This window comes from Coenobita brevimanus, chromosome 29, assembly GCF_032717465.1.
Source record: "Coenobita brevimanus isolate Jiangsu-jjx chromosome 29, ASM3271746v2, whole genome shotgun sequence".
Taxonomy (NCBI): Eukaryota; Metazoa; Arthropoda; class Malacostraca; order Decapoda; family Coenobitidae; genus Coenobita; species Coenobita brevimanus.
The window spans coordinates 42,180,034-42,201,364 of record NC_136982.1 but is presented as its reverse complement, the minus strand read 5'-3'; the positions used below and the strand labels follow the sequence as shown (position 1 = coordinate 42,201,364).

Below are 21,331 nucleotides of genomic sequence, written 5' to 3'. Positions count from 1 at the left end.
GATGGAGAAGACAGAGAACAGTAAACCAAGTACAGTGTCTACTCAGAATACCACACAGAAAACTCTGCTGCATTTTTTCCAGAGACAGGCAACCACCACTCCACCCATAGAGAAGGTCTCTTGTCCAGCATGTTCCTTGCAAGTCCCCAAAAACAAAATAAACTGGCATTTGGATCATGATTGTAAAAGTAAAATCAAACAGAAAAAAGATAATAATAACAGAAAAAAATCATTAAGCAAGAAAGATGCAAAACTGCTGGAAGAGAAGTCGAAAGCAAAGACAAGGAAGCAAGCCGTTCTTTCAGACAGTGAAGATGAGGAGGTAGTTCTTGAATATCTAAATCTAAATGTAAATAATAATGCCAATCAAAGTGACTCTGATTCTGAAGCAGTGTACATTAGTTCCTCAATGGTAGAAGCTGTTATTGTGGAGGAAGAAAGTAAAGAAGGGTCACCTGCAAAGTCTGTGTCAAATGGCCTGTCACCTTCAAAAGAAGATAGCTGCAATGTTTCTCCCTATTTTTCCCCTGACTCTAAATCATTACAAATTAGACCACTGGAGAGGCAAGAGAAAGTTGTTCCATTTGACTTACCAAAGCTCAAGCTAAACAGTTTGTCCATTTTAAAATCGGATTGGGATTCCCCTGAGTCATCTCCAGAGAAGGTAGAAAAAGAACATCAGTCAAAATTACCCACACCCATACTGTCCCCACAAACAGCATCTGCTAAGGCTGTAATGCGCATGTTAGACCAAGACTGGAAAACCCCAGAAAACTCGCCCCAAAAAGGTGCTGTCATCCTACCTGAGAACAGTGATAATCCAGAAACCCCTGTGAGGGGGCAGAAGGCCTCTTCTGGGAGTGATAGTGATTTTGAACCAGTCACATTTTCACCAAGCACACCCAAGACTTCCACCCATAAAAGCCCAAAGTCTCAGCCCAGTAAAGCGCAAGTGAATGGCAAGGTTCATGATGATGAGCTTGAAAGCTATTCCTTTCAGCCATCCAAGAATAACACCTCTGCAGGCTTTCAGAACACTTCTCCTAAAAAGATATCCATGAATGATCAGAGAAGCCCAACGAAATTCAGTACATCACTTCAGCGTGGAAATGCCAGTGTGGACAGGGCATCCAATGATCCAGAAAATAAGTCCGCTACAAACTCTCGGAATACTGGTGCACCTCCTAAAATATTGGCCATGAATGATGAGGGTAGTCCATCAGAAATCAGTACACCTCTTCAGAATGAAAGTACTGAACAGGACAAGACAATCATTGAGCCAGAAAATAATTTACCAGCAAACTCCCAGAAGCCATCTCCAAAAAAAATTACCTTGAATGATAAGGGAAGCCCTTCAAAAATCAGTTCATCTCTTCAAAATGGAAATTCTAAGGGTAATACAACTCTTACAAGTCCTAATCCACGCTTACATGAAATAAGTCCAAGCTGCAGTAGTGGTGGGACTTGTGGTAATGAGAGTGAGCAGTTGTTTAGTCCTGTAGGTACCTCAGTGCTGGTGACTCCTGTACGCTCACCCAGCCCCCCAGTCTCACCTCCCCCTCCTGTCTCAAGTTCATCGCATATAAGAAATCTCTTCCCATCAGATTCACTAAATATTATTTCAGATGGTGCTCAAAGTAGCTCAGAGGTCATGTATAAGGTAAATGTAAGTTCAAGCATACAAAACACTGTGACAAGAGTGATCAATAATTCACAGTCTTCTAGCAGCCAGAATGATTTATTTGATTCACTGTCGCAAAGTCAATCACAAAATTCAAGAGCACCGTATCGCAGCCCAAGAAAGTTTCACCAGGGACTAAAGAAAACTGGCCTTTTGGAAAATGCCTCACAGAATCTATCAAGAATAACTCCAAGGAAGAAACAAACAAAGTCTGATTCAGTCTCCAGCTCCCCAGAAAAGTCAGATGGCAGTCAGCAGAGCCCCTCTAAAGATAAAGATGTTGGGCAACAAAGAACTGACCCTGCAAGATACCGACATATGAAAGGTTATTATCTAGAAAACTTTTTGAGAATTCTTGATACAGTGATGTCCGAGCCACAGGATGTAAAATTGTTTAATGAAGAGGACCTGGCAGTCATCAAGACATTCCATGGCCTCACACTGCAGGCCCAGAAGCTGTATGTTCGTTTATTTCAGAGGAAGATCAAGTGGAATAAGGTTTCCAAGATAGAATATAGAGAAATATGTGACTCAGAAGATACACAGCTCTACGTAAATGAGCTCATCTATGCTAGCTATTTGCGTGGAGGTAAGCTGATTGTATAGCCTACCATAACCTTATTTCTTTAGTGCATTAATAGCATTGCCTTTAAATATTGTTAGCTACAGCATGATTGTTTTACACACAGTTTACTGTAAATATAATTGGTATCTGTTTGTAGCCAGATGCATTAATTCCAGAAGGGGTGGCTGCAAATGAATTCTCCCCCCCCCCCCAAGCCACCCGGTCCTCCACCATCAGGCATCCCTTTCCAACTCATACCACCCTCACTAATATAGCTTCCCACCCCATTCCTCCATCTCATCCTTGGTCTACCCATCCCTTCTCCTCTTCCACACCACTTATTTACACTCTCCTAGTCAATCTTTCATTATCCATTCTCTCCACGTGGCTGAGGCATCTCAAGGTACTTCTAGCACATTCCAGCACGTCCAGACTAACACCACAGTGCTCTGCAACTTCTTCATTTGTCTGTCCCTCTCTCTCTCCATATAACCCCATATCTTCCTCTCAAATAACTCTTTTTCCATTCTTTTCGCTCTTGATTGATGTCCTCTCAGCAGAGTCCAAGCTGCAACTTAGTATGTTAGAGTGATCACAATACAGTACTGTATTGTCATTCAACATCATCTCAACTTCCTTGCTTACCTCCCTGTTCCCTGTCATTGTTCTCATTGTACATGTAATCCATGTTGTAATTATTATGAAGTACAATAGTATGTCATTGAACTGGACTTCGCTTTTATCAAGCACCGTAAACCAGCAAGATTCGTTTATATCAGACTCAGTGTGATATGACAGTACCAGTAAATGATAAAAAAGAGTTGAGTCGTCAGTGCTTAGTCGTATAATATACAGTATTGTAAGTTTATTTAGTTTCAGTAATATTTTAACATCCTGTGTTCAGCCTATTAATATGCATGCAGGTAGTCCTTATTTAAAGTTTTCAGTTAAAGTGTTTCAGTATCAAGTTGAATTAGCACATGTATCTTCCTTTAAATTTGCTTGTGATTTATTGTAAAGCTGTTTTGAAATCAGCTTATTAAGAATTAAGTGGTAGTTGGGGTTACTTATCATCTACGGTACTCACTTGATGTAGTTCTGCTCTCAGGTGACTGCCCTTTCCTCTCTTTCTTCATCCTTTCCTTCCATTCTTTTCTGTTGTTCTTTCCTTGATTCTTTCGTCTTCCTTCTGTCTATAGATGACCCTACACTGAGTGACAAGCAAAATGGTTTCCCTGTACAACAGGAAATCATTTACTACACTGGGTGGTAACCATATAACCAAATTATGGCACCTTGTGGTTTGGTGGATAATTAAGGCGTTTCAACCGTATTAAGCCTGTGCAGGTTTATTGCTCACATAATGCCACTCAGGGATGAGTGAGTCTGGGAACTCTCATTTTAACTGTCAGGACCAACTTGCCTAGCCCCAGGCTTCTGTGCTTCTCATGGGGCAACACAGGATTGGATATTGATGATGATGATGATGATTATTATTATTATTATTATTATCCATCCATCATCTAATCCTGTGTCACCTAATGAGGAGCATAGGAACCCGTGGCTAGGCAAGTTGGTCCTGACATTTACGATGAGAGTGACCAGCCTCACTCATCCCTGAGTAGCATTATGTGAACAATAAACCCCAACCACCCCTTGGATATAAGCCTACACAGGCCGGCAGGTGGTTCTTAGGCCATGCTTGCACCTTTCCTGGGCGTGGGTGTTCAGCCCTCCCGTTGTTGGTGCTGCTGCTTCTGCTGTGCCGCCACCGTTGCTGCCATGGGCTGTTGCTGCAGGGGCCCCTGTTTTCCCTCCCTTCCCTGGCCAAGTCACTCCCTTAATGGCGGGTGCCTTTGCCTCTCATGATGACTCGAGCTTGGACAGGTGTGTCCGCGACCCTTCTGTGGGAAGCACATGGCAGCGGGAGATTTTAAGAGTGTTGTTCCCTCCCCAAGCAAAACGGGGTCGGGCAGGTGCAGTTGCTCGTGCTCTAATTATTATTATTATTATTATTATTATTATTATTATTATTACTGTATTATTATTACTGTATTATTATTACTGTATTATTATTACTGATGGTATTATTTGTTAACCTCTTTCATGAACCAGAAGTACTGTACAGTATGCTTCACTTAAAGTTGTCTTAGTTAAAGTAGCATTTTGCTTGAGGACATCCTTGACTTCAACTGAGGTCTGACTATATTAATAAATTGAGCTTATGTTGTGAATCTGGTGATAGTTGTAACAGTTTTGAGATGAAACCAAGTATAGAGTAGAGAGACAGATAAGTTGTTAGAATTATTTTTTGTATTGAAGTAAGAACAAATGACAGGAAGAGAAGAGTGAAGTTTTAAAGTACTTTTGTTTTACTTGTTTGTGAACAGCCATCACAGCTTTAAAATCTACAAATGTATGTTGCCTTGCAGAAAATGATCTCACTAAATTGGATGAGGTCCTGTCCCAGTTGTCCAGTGATGAGTTAAACAAACTGTGCAAACTAGTGAAGGTAAAGGGTGCTGCAGCTGTACTTTTTTTAAGGATTTAGAAAGCTTATTTTATTTTCATTATAGTGTCAGCATCATTTTTCATAACTTGTATAGTTCCCGGCTTTTGTATTGGATCTGGTGAAACACTAACATGCTTTGCCATCATTTTTGAGGTTATGGTAGTAGCCACATTTTTATGTCATTAACATAGAGATATTCTTAACTTCAGTTGATAAACCATGTCAAATGTGTATAATATGACATAATCATTTTGTGGCAAACACACCTTCAAAGCCTAATATAAAACCTGGTCATTACCAGTACTGTATTATTCATACTTATGTGTCATGCTTAACTGATTTTGATGGGATTTTTACTAGAGAATATTGATGAATGATATGAAGGGATATTGGGTGAACACTCATCTGTAACTTACGTTTACCAATACTGATTGCTGGAAATAAAGTATAAACTAAAGGAAATGACCATCATCATCCAGACCTCTTTTCTCAGCTAAGGATGAGGTGAGAAAGTATCTGCAAAATTTAGTTTTTGCCATACCAGATACTTTCTTCTCCAGTTAAATTGCAAGAGATATCAAAGAGCTTACTCATTATCATCCTGACCCAATAAATACTTTCAAAATCATCTTTTCTAAATATCCTTACCAGTTCAGTGGAGGGCTCTTGTAGAAAACTTTTTCCATAATAGGCTCACAGTAAAGACAGTAGTGAACAGTGTTGTTTTGTAGTGACCCCAAGTTTCCATGAAAATGAATTTTAAGAAGCTGCTCATTTTGCTGTCAGATTTTCCTTTAAAGATTAGTAGTGATCCATACTCTGACCATGAGAATACTAAGGAAGCTGAGAAGCATGTTTTAAAATTCTCAGTTCTAAATGCATACATTGAATCTGTCATATGAAAATATTTCTACAAGTAGCTAGAGTTTTCGTATTTCTCCTGTGAAGTGAATTATATTCTAGTTTTATTGAAGATATTTTGCATGTCTTATACTTCAGGTGCCCAGTAGTGGAAGCAAGGAAAACATGATGAACAGGCTTCTCAAGTTTTCTTCAGAACAGCGCACCATCAAATCTCACTTTACCAAGAGCTCTGATTCCAATACACCATTAATGAAAAAGTAGGTATAGTCAGATTGAGAAAGCATTGACTCAAGATAAGTGGGAAGTTTCCAGAATGGTGGGAGATGTATGGATTGTTTACAGTGCTTGCTTAGACTATGTAGGAGTTACGGTACTTTCCAAGGACGTAGAGTGTCCTCATGATGTGTTGTTATGGGAAGATAGGGGTTAGGTTCTAGGGCTTCAGAAATCATACACATTTCACTTAGAGTTGCAGTGTTGTGGTCTTATGTGAGAGAGAAAGGGTAGGATACAGTGCTTGGAATTTTTGTGTATTTTCCCTATTAAGCTGTAATATAGAAAATGGACATTAACAGAGACCTGCCTGAGTGATGAACATGATGGCCCAGATTTCCTGATGTTATTGCATCTTAACTCTTACAGTATAGTGATGTGGTTTTTATATCATTTTGGCTATCTTCAGACGATTGTTTTCTGCCTTGGAGAAATTTCAAACTGGACAGTACCGTATAGATATAACCTTTGTGGTACATAACTAAGGAGGGGCTGTGGAAGTACTGCCTTGTAAGAAATTTTTAGAAGAAAACACTTTTCATTACATCACAGAGCTGAGGATTATGCCAGATAGATTGTAGAGAGTCTGATAGAAGACAAAATTTGGGCCATGGCTATCTTTAGTTTGAGGATCCCTTAAGAGGATTCAGGGTGTCATTTTATTTTATTGTATCACAGAGCAAAGGGTTAACATAGACCAGTTTCATAGAGTCTGATAGAAAGATTCATTCCTCACACTGCAGAGCCAAAGAGATGCTGGGTCGGTGCTGCCTAGTGGTACATGAGCCCCGGCGAGTCCTGATGAGGGTGCTACTGCTGTATGGCCTGCCCCGCTACGATGATGACGAGGAGGGGGGACAGCAGGCACAGCTCACCACCCTTCTTATGGTCAATATGGGCAAGATGAAGTTCCCACAGTACAGCACCAGGAGGACTCACGCCATCTTCAGATCCAGAGATGACCTGCTCAAGTAGGCTATGTACAGTGTAAATTAAGAATTTCAGTATGATGAGGGATAGAGTGGAGAGGTATATGAGAGAGGGGGATGTGACTGGGGGGAGGGCAGCATAAGAGCCGGGGACAGGGCAAAATGAAGGCGATTTATTTGTGGCCACCCCATACAGGATTAAGGCGTTTGGCCATAGATAGATAGATAGAATATGATGCTGTATACTGTAATAATTTCTTAATTTTACTAGCTTCATACCAGGAGAATGCATATCATTTTCAGATCCAGAGATGACCTGTAGAAATGTGTACGGTTGTCATATTCAGATCCGGAGATAACCTGTTGAAGTATGTATAACTGCGGCCAGGAATATAGCTCCATATTATAGCTGAACAATTATGGAAATTTTATGCAGTATTCTGAAAAGTTTGTTGGTTCCAAAGATCACATCATTGGGTTTTAAAGGTCATTCCCCACTGTCTTGTTATTTATCTTAAGGAAGTGGATTTGTATTTGTGTCCACAGTAGAACTGCCCTGTATAGCCTGTGATATGGAAATGACAGTTTTGAGGGTTTGAATGATGTCTTAGTGGGTATATAACCTACTTTATAGCTAGTCTTTGTGTAAGGAGCTTGCCTACGTTAGTACCTTCCTGATGCTGTCTCTGAGGCTCCCACTCATTGTGGCAGTAGAAAGTGGGGTTGGATGATGGTGATGGTGAAACTAGATCCAAGGGCATAGTCTGGTCACCTTATCTCTATATTCTGGACTTGGAGGACTGTTGATAAAACAGAGGTGGCTGTCCTTGAACCAACAGGAAGATGATGCTCTCAGTAGATACTGTCATTATATATTTCACATGTGTATCAGTTTACTCAAGTTTTTCATCATAATGTTATATGACATATTCATACTTTAGTATCTCCAGCAGTTGATAAAGAAGTACTAGTCAAGCCCATATTACCTCCCTTTGGGGCATAGGGATTCATGGCTAGGCTACCTTAGTCCAGATCATTTAAGAGTAAGAGATCAATACAGTATATGAAAAGCCTCCAGTCACCTGTAGAGGCTTTGAATTGTTGCTTGTAAGGCACAACCATCATCCAAACTCGAGTGCTGTACAACCACAGCGTGTTACGTCATTTTCACATTTAATATTCGCAGTCACATAAATGGAAAGTTTTGTCCGATCTTTTATACAATAGATTTTTAATGGCACATGGGTGATGTAGGTTTCTAGATAACTGGTGATCTGTAATGAGAGAAGCTTTTGTTAACATTTCAGGTTTGAAGAAGTGAGTCAGTTGCAGGTGGAGGTTCAAGAGAGCATGGAAGCCCAGCGGTGGAGTGATGGAATGGAGCTGTGTGAGACTGCCCGGCAGACGTACCATACCCTCACCTCCAACCAACAACTCATGTATGACCCAGTATTCACCTTAAATTACATTTAGTTTGTTATAGGGTGGCCTAGGTTATTTCTCTGTGCAGTAGGGACCACGACAAATTTGGAAAAAAAAAAAATAAAAGTAAAATAATGAGATAATATACAACAAAAAATTTTCTCTCCAGGAACCATAGCAAGTAAAAAAAGGGCAAGATAATAAGGACAACTGGTAAGTGCACTGTATAGATCTCTGTCTCTCACTAGGGACCACGACAGATCATTACCAAAATTTCTGCGTCGATTCACATGCGTGTCGCTTCTGGTGTACCTGATGACATGCGGAGTGGAGTGTCGGCAGAGGATGCGGGACTACGATGGGGCGGTGGAGCGACTGCGGGAGCTCCTGGCACAAACCTCGCATCTCCAGGACTACAGAGGCCGCTGGTACGATCGTCTTGCACTGAATCTACAAACCCACCTCAAGAAACCTGCTTTGGTGAGATTTTATGCCTAATGTTTTAAGGGGTATTAAGTTTTGCAGCTAGTTCCTTCGTACTCTGTAACTTTTTGTAGCATGTGATGCTATACACAGTTAATATAGTTAACTTCTGCTTTATGTATGAATAGAATTATTAGAATGGGAATGAAATTCGCTCCTAAAAATTTTATTGCTTAGGCTGGTTGAATAATTACCATTGTTAGTGGAAGTTTTGTTTGCATTCATTGTGCACTTATTAATATATCTGCCTACATGCTTTCATTTTATTGTTTCTGGATTCTACCCCCACATTTATTATCATCATTCATCATCCAATCCTACATTGCCCCTTGAGGAGTGTAGGAGCCCAGGGCTAGGCAAGTTGGTCCTGACATTTAAGATGAGAGTAACTGCTGGAAATTCTATGAAGCATTTTCCATTTTATTTTTGTTACTTTGAGATTATATTATTTACTGTAGGATAAACTTTGTGAACTGGAGAGTTTGTAGCCTGTAGTAACTCCTTACAGAGGTGGCTCTTCTAAGCTGGATAAAATAATCTGGTAACATCAGAAATAAAAAAGAATTTACTTACAGTACTCTAGCTGAATTTGGCACCTGGTGGTTGTGGGTAATTATGGCGCTCCAGTCGGATTGAGCTGGTGAAGGTTTATATCCAAGGGATGGTTGGGGTTTATTGCTCACGTAATGCCACCCTGGGATGAGTGAGGCTGGTCACTCTCATCTTAAATGTCAAGACCATCTTGCCTAGCCCCGGGCTTCTACACTCCTCATGGGGCAACATTGGATTGGATGATGGATGGATGGATACTCTAGTTGAATCAGTTAATTAATAATAAAGTTAGGGTAGGATGATGATATTGATGATGATGATTTTGATGGTGTTGGTGGTGATAATGATGATGATTTCTACTTCAGGCTGTAAAAGCAATTGGTGAGGCAATGAAGGACCCTGAGGTACGTCATGGGCACCGACTATCTTTAAGCTTGAGGGCGGAGCGCCTGGCTGCCTCCACACGCCACAAGTCCCTTGCACCCAAGATAGAGGCGATGGAGTTGATGCATCCAAGGGAAGCCCCAAAGGTCATTATAGAAGGACGAAGTCTTCAAGCGTGAGTACTGATTTGTTCTTTTCTTATTCTGTATACCATTGTTGTATGCAAATGAATCACTTGGTTACATGTCATTCATAGATATGCTGATGTCCAAGGAGGGAAAAGGAACGATGAGAATGTCCCGAGTGCATCATGTGATTACATCTTCAGGGGAGAACAAAGTAATGTTTGCACAGTAGCGCAGCATTGCTTTTATTTATTTATTTTTTTTTTCCATATGGACTTAAATTTATCATTTCAGTAGGTTGAAGTGAAATTTTGTCTTCCTGTTTTGGATGTTTTTGTTCCCCCTAAACTTCTAAGAGTCACTTGATAAATCATGCTGCCTTCTTTTACAGTTTTGTCTGTTGGAGGTAGGGCAACTTTCATATTTTTTTCAATTCCTTACTTATGATAAGTGATAATGAAAGTAGTGATTGTTGAGTAATGTTAGAGTGACTGCTGACACAATAAAGGGCAATCAGTTTGAGATATCTGGGGAGTCATCTGGAGTTACCTAGAGAGATAGGTAAACAAATGAGTTAGGTGAATATGTAGTTGAACCCAAGCAAATATATAGGTACAGTAACAGATGGAGATGATAATTACTGGTACAATATATAGCTGTAGATCTGCTGTACTTTTCACATAACCATTTGTCTGTATGATTGCCTGCTGTCTCTAGCGACATCCCCGGGTACAAGCGCATGTTCATTCGTCAAGACTCAGATCGTCACGCCGGGGAGGGGCAGGTGACCATGTGCTCGGTGGAGGAGCTGGCTGTTGGACACTACGATGCCGATGGTTATCTTGAAGGTATGCTACTGTATTGTTCAGATTATAGATGTGAAGGATGAAGGAAGGGAATTATGGATTGTGGTACAGGTGACTTTACACTCCCTCTTTTGTCTTTCCATTCTTCATTCTTTCCTCATCCTTCTGCCTGTGGGTGACTCAACACTGAGTGACAAGCCAAATGGTTTCCTGTACACCAGGAAACCATTTACAATGCTGGGTAGTAACCATATAACCAAATTATGGTGCTTGGTGGTTTAGTGGGTAATTACAGTGCTCCAATCAAATTGAGCCAGTGAAGGTTTATATCCAAGGGGTGGTTGGGGTTATTGCTCATGTAATGCCACTCAGGGATGAGTGAGGCTGGTCACTCTCATCTTAAATGTCAGGACCAACTTGCCTAGCCCCGGGCTCCTACGCTTCTCATGGGGCAACGTAGGATTGGATGATGGATGGATGGGATTGTTAAACAGATAGATAGATACAGAGCCACATCAATACAGTCTAGGGCCCTGGGCACTTTATAGAGCAGGGCCTCCCTTATCCCTTGCTCCTACTTTTTTCAGGAAAAAGAAACCTGTTTTAAATAAAAAAGGTAGCTTATTTAATATTTCTTGTTTCTTTTCTTGTGAGATTTAAAATTATAAACATTAAACTGTGTGGCTATTTCAGATATTTTCTTAGTAAGGTAAGTTTTAAGTTGCATACTTTCATTACCAGCAGTCATGCATTGATTACTCAGAAACATTGATGAATCATTTAGTAAAGTAAAATCTGACGAGTTATAGTAATGTTTTGATAATATTCATATTGGAAGAAACAACTTCATCTTGATGAAGTTTTTGTTGTTGTTGAGCAACCGTGGTCTGTCTTGCTGAGCAGACCCATCAACTGCAGGCAAGCAAATGCCTCTGCAGGACTTTTCTGTGCAGTGAAGTGATGCCCCCTTGCAGCAGATAGTGCCTTGCCACAGTGAGGCTTCAGAAAGTGTGTGGAGATTTGGTTCCTGGGTGGACACAGCATTTGTGTATCTCCACCCACTTAACAGGGGCACCATAGTAGGCTCCATGTCACTCCATTATTTGGATATATGGTTACCATCCAGCATTGTAAATGGTTTCCGGGGTTGCTGGAAACCATTTGGCTTTTTATTCCCTGTAGAGCCACATGAAGTGGAAAAAAGGGTAATAAAAAGTAACAGGAAGATGGGAGATATAAGAGGAGAGGAGAGCAGACAAAGGAAAAGAATACATGTGATAAAGGTGAAAGTAGTAGTAGGGAGCACTACAGCAAATGAGTGAATCATAGTTGCGACCACCTACCACCAACACTGTATAGATGTTCAGTACTTAACTGAATGTAGGTCTTTCAAGTTTTCACAACAGCAGACTAGGAAACCACATCTTCAGAGTCAGTTATGCATTCTTACTTGGGCTTCTTCATGTCCTGACTTAGGTAGGGTGTACATTATAATATTTTTCTTCCTTGCGTTCCTTTGCTTGTCCTCTTATAACGTATCGTAAACCTTATTTATTGTGTGTTGCATATTTTTAACAGCGTGTTCTTTTACAGGACTTCACCGTGAAGGAACAACAGTTAATTCTTTGTTTGGGTTGCTCTTCTGGGATGTGCTGTATGCAGACGTGCCAGATGTGTTCAGATCACCCCACCAGGCAGCCCCACTCGATCTTGATGATGCACACTTCTATTCAGCCAGGAAGGAACAAATTGAAGCCAGGTGGGTTTGTATGTGTTACTGATGTTCAGATAAGGTTCTTGATACCATTACAGTGCTGTGATTTTAAATTCATTAATGAAACAATAATCATAAGGTGAGATCTGGCCTTAGTTGTTGTTTTTGTTGTGTCTCCAGGTTTATATGAATTTGAAGCTGATAAATTATCCTTCTGTCGTCTGCCATACTCCTTTTGGAGGACAGAGAGAGAGTTGAGGGACATTTTTGTAACTAGACATCGGAGCTCTGTGCCGTTTAAACTCTGCCTCACCCCATCCGTAGGTGGAAAGAGACATTTAAACAATGGTGATGATGATGATGATAATGATCATGATCATGATGATCACAGGGTGGGGAAAAAAGCCTGGATCTTTTTTTATTATTATCGTCATTAATATTTTTACAGTGGGATCTTCTAAATCACAAGATCCTAATTAGCAGATTCATAATAGGTAGCAACATCATTCAACAGTTTGCAACATCAGTAACTTGCAGAAATTACATGAAATTTGCTAATGCAGCCACAGAAGTGACACTTCTCTGATGCCTTGTGTAATATGCACCACCAGCCCGCCTGTCTATATGGTCGTAAACCATTTGTAGTCCATCCATCATCTAATCCTATGTTGCCCCATGATTACTAAGCCAGTTATATTCAAGCATAGCACTTCACTTACTATAAGCCAATCACAGTGCTTCCCTCCCACACCAAGCATGAAGAACACACACACTTGATGCTCTGGCGTTGCTTCCTCGTGGTTGTTAGCGTGTGGTTCCGTTGTGGTTTCCTAGAGGATTTTCTTTCCCCCCGTGCTTCCTCCGCCTGCCTAATGTTACCACGTGGCTGATCATAACCCTAAGCCTACAACTTCTTTGAGGAAGGGGAAGAAGAAGAAGCCAACGTTAACTTACACCCAAAAGTTAGATGTCATAAGGAGGATTGACGGTGGTGAGAAGAAAGCCAAAGTTGCCCACCATTACAGACTCAACGAAGTCATTCTTTTGCCAAACAGGCTCGGCGATTCCACCTAAGTTATAACAAACTCATGATCTCAGGTTAAGTAATTTGGTACATAGGCAATACAGATAGTTAGCCCCTTCATGCCAGGCTGTTTATAGTGTGGTCGTTCTTTCACTACAGGCATTTTTCCGGAAACAGCCTGTTTTCAAACCTTTATATCTCAGAAATATAGCAGTTAGGGAAACAAATTAAATACCATATTACTCACCAACTCTTCTTCCTGCAAAAGAAAGTATCCCCAGTCTGTAGGTTGTCACATTGATGAGTAAGGACATGATGAAGAGGAGTAATTTTTGACACGCGAGGCCGGACATGTTTGTGCGTTTGCGAACGGCTCCGATTTTGACTTCGCTCTCAACTTGATAACTTCTCCATTACTAGATAAACTAGATGCAGTGGCATCCAAGGCACACCTTATGGCACTATCACTGAGTCCTTTCATAGTATCTTTGGAAAGAGGCTTGGCAGGGATGGATGAGGCAAGGTGTCCACCTGAGGCGAGAAAGTAATCAGACTAGAGTTATGAGAAAAATAATTGTCTTACACCTGGCAGATTCGCAGAGATGACTAAGGTATCACTGCCTTGGGTGAGAGGAGTCACTCCTGAATCTTTGGTGATGAGATCAAGTGGCGGCCACTTCAAACTCTGCTGCAAAAACAATTGCAGTTCCTTCCGACACCCGGAGGCCTACTGCCACCTCTTTGCATCGCTCCATACCAACACCCGGTGGTTAGGGATTAACTGTTGAATTGTGGCTGCAAGAAGTGAGTGGAAAAAAATACAATATACTTATTTTGAGGTATTTAAGGAAGCATGCACGTCGCCCTCGGCAGTGTTTACCGATGATCTCTCCAACTGACCACGTTGTTTACCAATCACCACTCCGACTGGATGAGTCAGTGTATCACACATTCTAAATCATCATTTATAGCTTTCATAGGTAAGTTTATAAAAATGCCCAGTAGCTGTGGTAATTCAGGAATAATAGCAAGTAACCTGTGAAATATGGAAAGGCCGCTCCCATTTGGTAAAGTATTAATCTCAGCGAATCGATGACTCTTACGATGACACGGAGGCAGCTGAGGATGACGACAACACTGCTACCGTTGTCTCCACACTGGATTTTGAGGGGCTTCTGAGGGAGGTTGATAAGAAGGAGGCAGCACAGAGGTGGCAGCATGAGCACACTCGCTTCGTGCTGAGAGGCTGTAGTCCGCCTCAAGCCTCAGAACCCCTCCCCCTCCCCTGTCCATGCAAGCAGTGTCATTGGTCAGAGTCAGGTAAGAATCTTACAATATTGTTCATTCCCATTATATATGCTTTACTAATTTCATTTCCAGGTTGTTAGTGTTTGCAGGTGACCAGTTTGACGTAGGTTTGGGGATAAGGGGGGCAACTTTTCCAAGATGACAGACTCTTAAGTTCTTTTCCCCATCAGATTTGTTATTTCTAACACGAAATTCTCAGATCGTGACACGAGCTCAGTCTCATAAAGCCGTAGTTAAGGAGAATCCACTGTAGTTTATTATTATTATTTTTATCTATCTGTCTATCTATTGCCAGACACCATAATCCTGTAAGGGGTGGCCGTTTGACTTTGAGTTATTTGTTTTACGGGGAGGGGCACTAACCCTCCACCAACCCACTTGTTGACATGTAGGGAGCATGTATGGTTTGGTTGTATGGTTACCACCCAGCGTTGTAAATGGTTTCCTGGCTTAACAGGAAACCATTTGGCTTGTCACTCAATGTAAAGCCACCTGTAATGGAAAGAAAAGCAATAAGAAATGACAGGAAAGATGGGAGAAATTGGAAGAGAGGAGGGCAGGCACAGAAAAAAAATTATAAAAACTAAGGAAAAAGTAGGCAGCATTACATCAAGTGAGTGGATGATGGTCGCCACCACCTATCACTAATTATTGTTATTATTATTATTATTATTATTATCATTATCATTATAATTTTTATTATTATCATCCTAATACTGTAGATTGAGCGAGATGCAAAGCTGGACCCAAGAGGAGGCCGATACTGAGCTGACAAGAGTTTGGACAGAGCACATGGGAGAAGTCTCACTCGTGGCCTGGGATATATTCCGTAGTCTGGATCACCTTAAGGTAAAGCATCTGTCATCGCTCACTTAAAAAAAAAAAAAAAAAAAAAATGATGCTATTAGAGTTATTTTGAATATAGGGATTGCCCTCAAACCAGTTTTTAAAAACCTTTAACCTCACCAAACTATAAATTATTTTTGAATAGTGTAACTAATTTATTGTAAAAACTTTTCTTGTATATTTTTTCTTTGGCCTTTGGTTCTGTTTGATGTGTTTCCCTAAGCCATAAAATCTGCAAACTGTAATGGTTTTGGGAATGTATCTCTTAAGCTTTGTGGAGGTCCCTTGTACCCACTGTTTGATTGTCCTTTACTGTATGTAGTTGGTATTCACCTGAAGTCTGACGTGTTCATGAAAAAATTAGTTTCAGGTGAGACATGCATCTGGTTCATGACTCATAGGTTAAATGCATAACACGCATACTCTCCTGGCTTTAGAACAACGCTATGCTGAGTCATAAGTAGCTGTAGGTGAAGAAGAGTGCTAATTCGTCAACAGCATAATAAGTAACTTTAAATGGAACAGCTTTAAACAAGAACTAACTGATCATACGTTATGCTGTATTGTTATTTTTGCAATGTATTTAATAATAAGTATGGACTGATCATCATCATCATCATCATCATTTGGACCTCCTTTCCCACCTGAGGAGTAGCATTGTCCAGACAGCTCAAATTTGCCCAGTCCAGTGAGCCACACTTCCATTCACTCACCATTCAATTCATGACATGGACAGATACTGTTGTGTATAATCCTGGTCACTGATATCCTAATGCTTCCAAGGTTTTGAACTAATGAAACAAAATTCCAACTTATTTTAATACTCTTAAGTAGTCTAGCAGGATCTTGTTAGGTTATATTAGTTTATGGTGTAACAGTGACTGTAACTCTGTATACAAGTGCTGTGCTGTCATTTTCAAAGTTTGATGTGGAGTTTTAGGGGTACAATATTTTCAAGATGGTGTAACAACTATTGACTGTAACTATGTATAATTTTCATGATTTGATGAACTGATCTGAAGTGTAACAACTTTTGGCGGCAACTGTATTTAGTTTTCATGGTTTTATTTGTGGCTTCAAGATAATGATAAGAGCTTTTGACTGCAACTGTGTATTATTTGCAGGGCTTGGTGAGCAGCCTTGGCCTTCCTTTAGTGGCAGCAATTTGTGAGCGCCTTGCTCGAGACCACAGGTTCACCCGTAGTGGTTTCCCTGATCTTATTGTATGGAACCCAGTTAATAAGGTAACTATTGTACTAAAAAAAAAAAAAAAAAAATTATTTGGTACTCCTGCATACAGTCAGCTTTGAAAGGATTTGTAGAGGTGAAACGGTGTTTGTTTGGTAGTGTAGGTCATTCAGATTGTTTGGTCCATATGTCATGTATTACTCCGTAAGGGTGCCAGATAATTTTTTAATGAATGTACATACCAGTAGTCACAGTTTTAGATCCCAGGAACTGTCAGGTAATCATGCTGTAGACCTTGCCATCCACCCGTTGTGATCCTGTGAAGCAGGGGTCAGGATGATGGTGCCAAATAAATCACATTTGTTCACAGATTTCTCGCATTGTGGAAGTGAAGGGGCCCAATGACCGCCTATCAACCAAGCAGATTCTATGGCTTGATTACCTTCTGGCCAATGGGGCAGTGGCAGAAGTGTGTCATGTGGAAGGTGAGTAGCAAATCATTCAGATTTCAGTCGTGTAATACCTGTACTCAGTACTGTAGTAAGGTATTAAAAAAAAAAAATCAGAGGAAATGTGCAAGCAGACTTGACCTAATTAGATGATTGTTGAGTGAATTGTAAACAAATTTTATGTGAAAAATGGAGTTAACTTATCAGCAGATAAGTAATGAAACATGTATCACTTTCCCAGTCTATTGATGTACTGTATTTCATATCTTATTCTTGCTGTCTGCAGATGATTTGATGCATCTTAGGATAGACTTTTCAGGGCTGAAGGGATAGCTAGGTATAGCTTTGATCAGCCACTTCTTTCTGTAGGTATTCTTCTTGGTGAAATTGTCTGATGGCAGCAAGAATAAACTACTGAGAGTAACTTTAAATAAGAAGGCGCTAATGAGGAATCTACACGTGGTGGTGCTGTGCACCTTGGGTGGAGCAGTTGCGGTATCCATCTTGGAGTTAAACCTCATATTTCCCTGCACCTCATGTGGGGAGAACCCATATCCAACCCTGATGAGTCACCATCTACGACAAGGGGACAGTGAATTGCTGCATGATGTATGTGCTTTGTTGTGCCTGTAGGTTGACCAAACAGAAGTAGTTGCTTACCTGTGGTTGACGAATCTGCTTGGCCAGACAAACCAGGTTAATAAACAACAGCATCTTATAAATGAGGGCTTCCTTTGTACTGAGCATTGCTTATTGCTGTATATTGTACCATGATTATCATTTTATTCCACCTGCAGCCATTGGAGCCAAGAAGATGAAAAGAGCCTCCCCTCGTAAAGTGTCACCGAAGAAGAAAACCCCCAAGAAGTCTCCCAAGAAGTCAAAAACAGAGACAGAAGATGTAGACAGTGAGGCAGAATTCAATGAGGTCAAGCCGGGGGGAAGAAAGAGACCAAGGAAAAAAGAGGAGGATGTGCCAGCAAAGGAGAGAAATGAAGTTGGTGCTAAAACAGGACAAGAAAGAAAAGAGCAGAGTAAAACTGATGGTGATGTTCCACTGAGGAAGAGAAGAAAGAAACAGGAAAATGAAGATCATGTCAAGATAGAAGGAAAAGGAAGAAATATGAAACGGGAAAAGGAAGATGATGCTGAAAAGGTTGGAGGTGGAAGAAAGAAGCAAGGTAAAGTTATAAGCCCAGCGAAAGGAAAAAATGTTAGGAAAACGACCCGTGGTGGTGTGAAGAAGGTTCCAAGGAGCTCAGAAGCACACTCAGACAGTGATGACAGTGACTATAGTCCTGAGAAGCCACTGAAGAAAGGGAAGAAGAAAGCCAGTGATTTTTAGCCCATGGTAATAAATTCAGCCAGTAGTACAGTATTGAGTAGCTAGTGGTAGTGTTTTAGTTGCTAGTCCATTTTAGTAGTAGCTGTTGTAGATTCCGTAGTGTTATCTTCATTTTAAAGAATGTACAGTAGAAGCTATTCTGCTGAAAACATAACAATGATGTAGGAGTTTTAATAATTCTTTAGGGATGATGATGACTTTTAATAATACTGTACTGTATATTCTTACTATTTCTGTGTGGTTGTATTCAGCTTAGGAGAAACATCCACCTAGAAGTGTTAGACACATAAAACCACATTAACCCCTTCAGGACATGTGATCCCTCCTGAACTGAAAGAATCATCAAGTGTTGGAAGAATGAAAGTTAAAAAATCATCATACCCAAAGGGTTAACATTTGGTACGAGAGTTTTAAATCATTATGATATGCTGTGATATTATGAATATATCTAAGATTATAAATTATTACTGGTACATTGAACCTTTAAAGATAGTTTCATATAACTTCCTGTAGTGGGTATTCGTGTTGATAATTTTTTAGTATTGTACCAGTATATTTAGTAGGAAAGGGAAGAAAGTGGGCAAATGATATGCACAGCTGGGGAGCGTTCCATTTTACACTGCAGATTGAAACTTTTGAATGTACCTTAAGATTTTCATTTATTTTGTGGCGTGGCTATTTTATGTAGCTGACATTCAGACTGTGAGTACTTTGGCTCTGTATCACTTCCGAAGCATTTCTTTTTGACTTGCAGTATATGCGAATGTTAATCTCTTATCACTGCTCTGCATTTAAGATAGCAGAAATGGTAATGATAGGCCAAGCTAAAGTAGTTTATAGTGATAGTGAAGCCATAGCCAGATATTCAACAATTTAGTCAGTCTGTATGAGGGGGAAGGGAATGGGAAGTGGCATGTTAGAGATCATCAGCTCTCCTGTCCTTTTTGCACCTTAGCTTACATACTGCTTTCTCCATTTTGAATGCTGAAAAGTAGTGAGAGATCAACACTAAAGGATGGTGCTAGTCAGGAAGAATTGCTATGGGAAGGATTTAATGATGTATTATTTATGCTGTTGATTAATGGGAAGTAAACAAATTAAATATAATAAATTAATAAGATCTGCCAGGTTAAGGTGTATGAACTGTAGTCTCATTCACAGGTTTGAACTTGTGAAGGAGTGTCGTACATGAAACATTCCATGGTTATACAGTAGCAATTAATACAGTTCTTCCACTCCACAACACACTAACTCGTCTCATGCACCTCATTATCACAACACAGACAGTCCTTCAGCCCACTGGGTTTACATCCAAAAGAACCTGGAGTCGTCACAACAACAAAAACAGCAGCTGCAACAGTACAGGTAAAACATCCTGGAGACTTTCATAACTACCCCGGGGGAAGTTCTTGATAGGAGGTTGGGTATTTGCAAAATATGGTACCAGTAGTTGGAGAGTAGTGGAAGAAGGAAGTAGTAAGTTAACTTTAACCCCTTAGCTTGGGAATGTCTTTGATTTTAGTCTTGCATTCTCCACTGTTTTGTTCAGCTTAGAACAGATTTTTCCTATTGGAGGGTAGATATAGCCTTTATTAACTCTTTCTTTTACCAGTTAGTTATCCTACCAGTCAGCCCTGCTGTCCAGTAATACAAACACGTCTCATCTCCCTTCTTGGTGGACTGCGAGAGGACAAATGCAACTTGCAGTCCACAAGGTTCACATTCAGATACGGCTGGGACCACAACAACAAGAATACAACTCAAAATGCATTGGATTGAAGGGTTAACAACAGAGGAATAGCAGTAGCTTGGCCCAAAATATTAGTGCACTTTTAACAAGAAAGTGTTTTATAAAAAAAATATGAACATTTTTTTTTTTTTTACTGTTTGTATGGTGGAAACACTAAAATGGTTGAACTGCTTCAGGAAGAATTGTATTCCCATTGTTACATCATCATCATCATCGTCATCATCACCCATACGTAATTTATTAGTTAGAACCTCTTCAGCTCCAAGACTTCTCTGATTTTTAAATTATATTTGCTAACCTAATTTTTATATTACAGTAGCCTATTCACGTTGCTACCAGACAATTTTATTCCATTTAAGAAGGATCTGAACTAGTGAAAAGGTAATTTAAAGCTATTTATAACTTCTGCCATTCTAAAAGCCATCCCCTAAGCTGAAGAATATTGTTTGGTGGTGACAAGAATAAATTTAAGTTGCTGGTCAAGAGATCACATAGCTGAATGGGATTGTTGTTACTTAACCCTAGTTCGTCTGATCAAGCAGACCCATTTGCCACTGCTAAGCAACTGCCCCTGTGGAGTACACAATTTTTAGATTGTCTGTACTTTTTTTTTAAAAATAGGAATTATGTAATGGACAAAGTTTCAAAAGAATAAGGGAGAGAGTGGAGGGTTTACTTGTAAAACAAGACTTCTCAACTCTTTGTTCTTACACCGTGTAACGCCATGGAGTCTTAGTTTTTCCGTGTCCCAGCACAGCTGTAGTTGTTTGGTAACTCTTTATCTACAAAAGGTCTTTCTTAATCTGAATAAAGTAGGTGCAAGACAAGACCTCATGAACAAAATGAACAATCTCTCCTTTGCCATTTAGAGATTCTTAACTTTTTATCTTTAGTTGTCATTAAGTCTCATATTAGGAGAACATGGTCAGTGATTAACTAAAAGAATTTTGTTCTTTCAATCAGAATAAATTAATGGCATTCTGACTAATGCGTTGAAAAAAATGGACATGATTAAATGCTCCTGAATTTAAATGTAACAGTATCTAAGCATATTAACATTTCCCCGTGTGACCCTCTCGCATTTTGCCAGGTCCTTCACATTCTCCTTAGC

The 21,331-nt window shown here is 40.1% G+C and overlaps 1 protein-coding gene across 1 annotated transcript; it reads left to right on the top strand.

The window, feature by feature from the left end:
* Position 1: 1 nt before the first annotated feature.
* Positions 2-18,470, top strand: LOC145395024 (uncharacterized). Its single transcript, XM_080268769.1, has 13 exons — positions 2-2,270; positions 4,679-4,758; positions 5,758-5,879; positions 6,639-6,866; positions 8,132-8,263; positions 8,495-8,726; positions 9,647-9,840; positions 10,508-10,638; positions 12,190-12,355; positions 15,365-15,491; positions 16,613-16,732; positions 17,047-17,161; positions 17,923-18,470. The coding sequence occupies exons 1-13, from the start codon at positions 2-4 to the stop codon at positions 18,468-18,470; spliced, it is 4,464 nt and encodes a 1,487-aa protein (XP_080124895.1).
* The last annotated feature ends 2,861 nt before the right edge of the window (positions 18,471-21,331 follow it).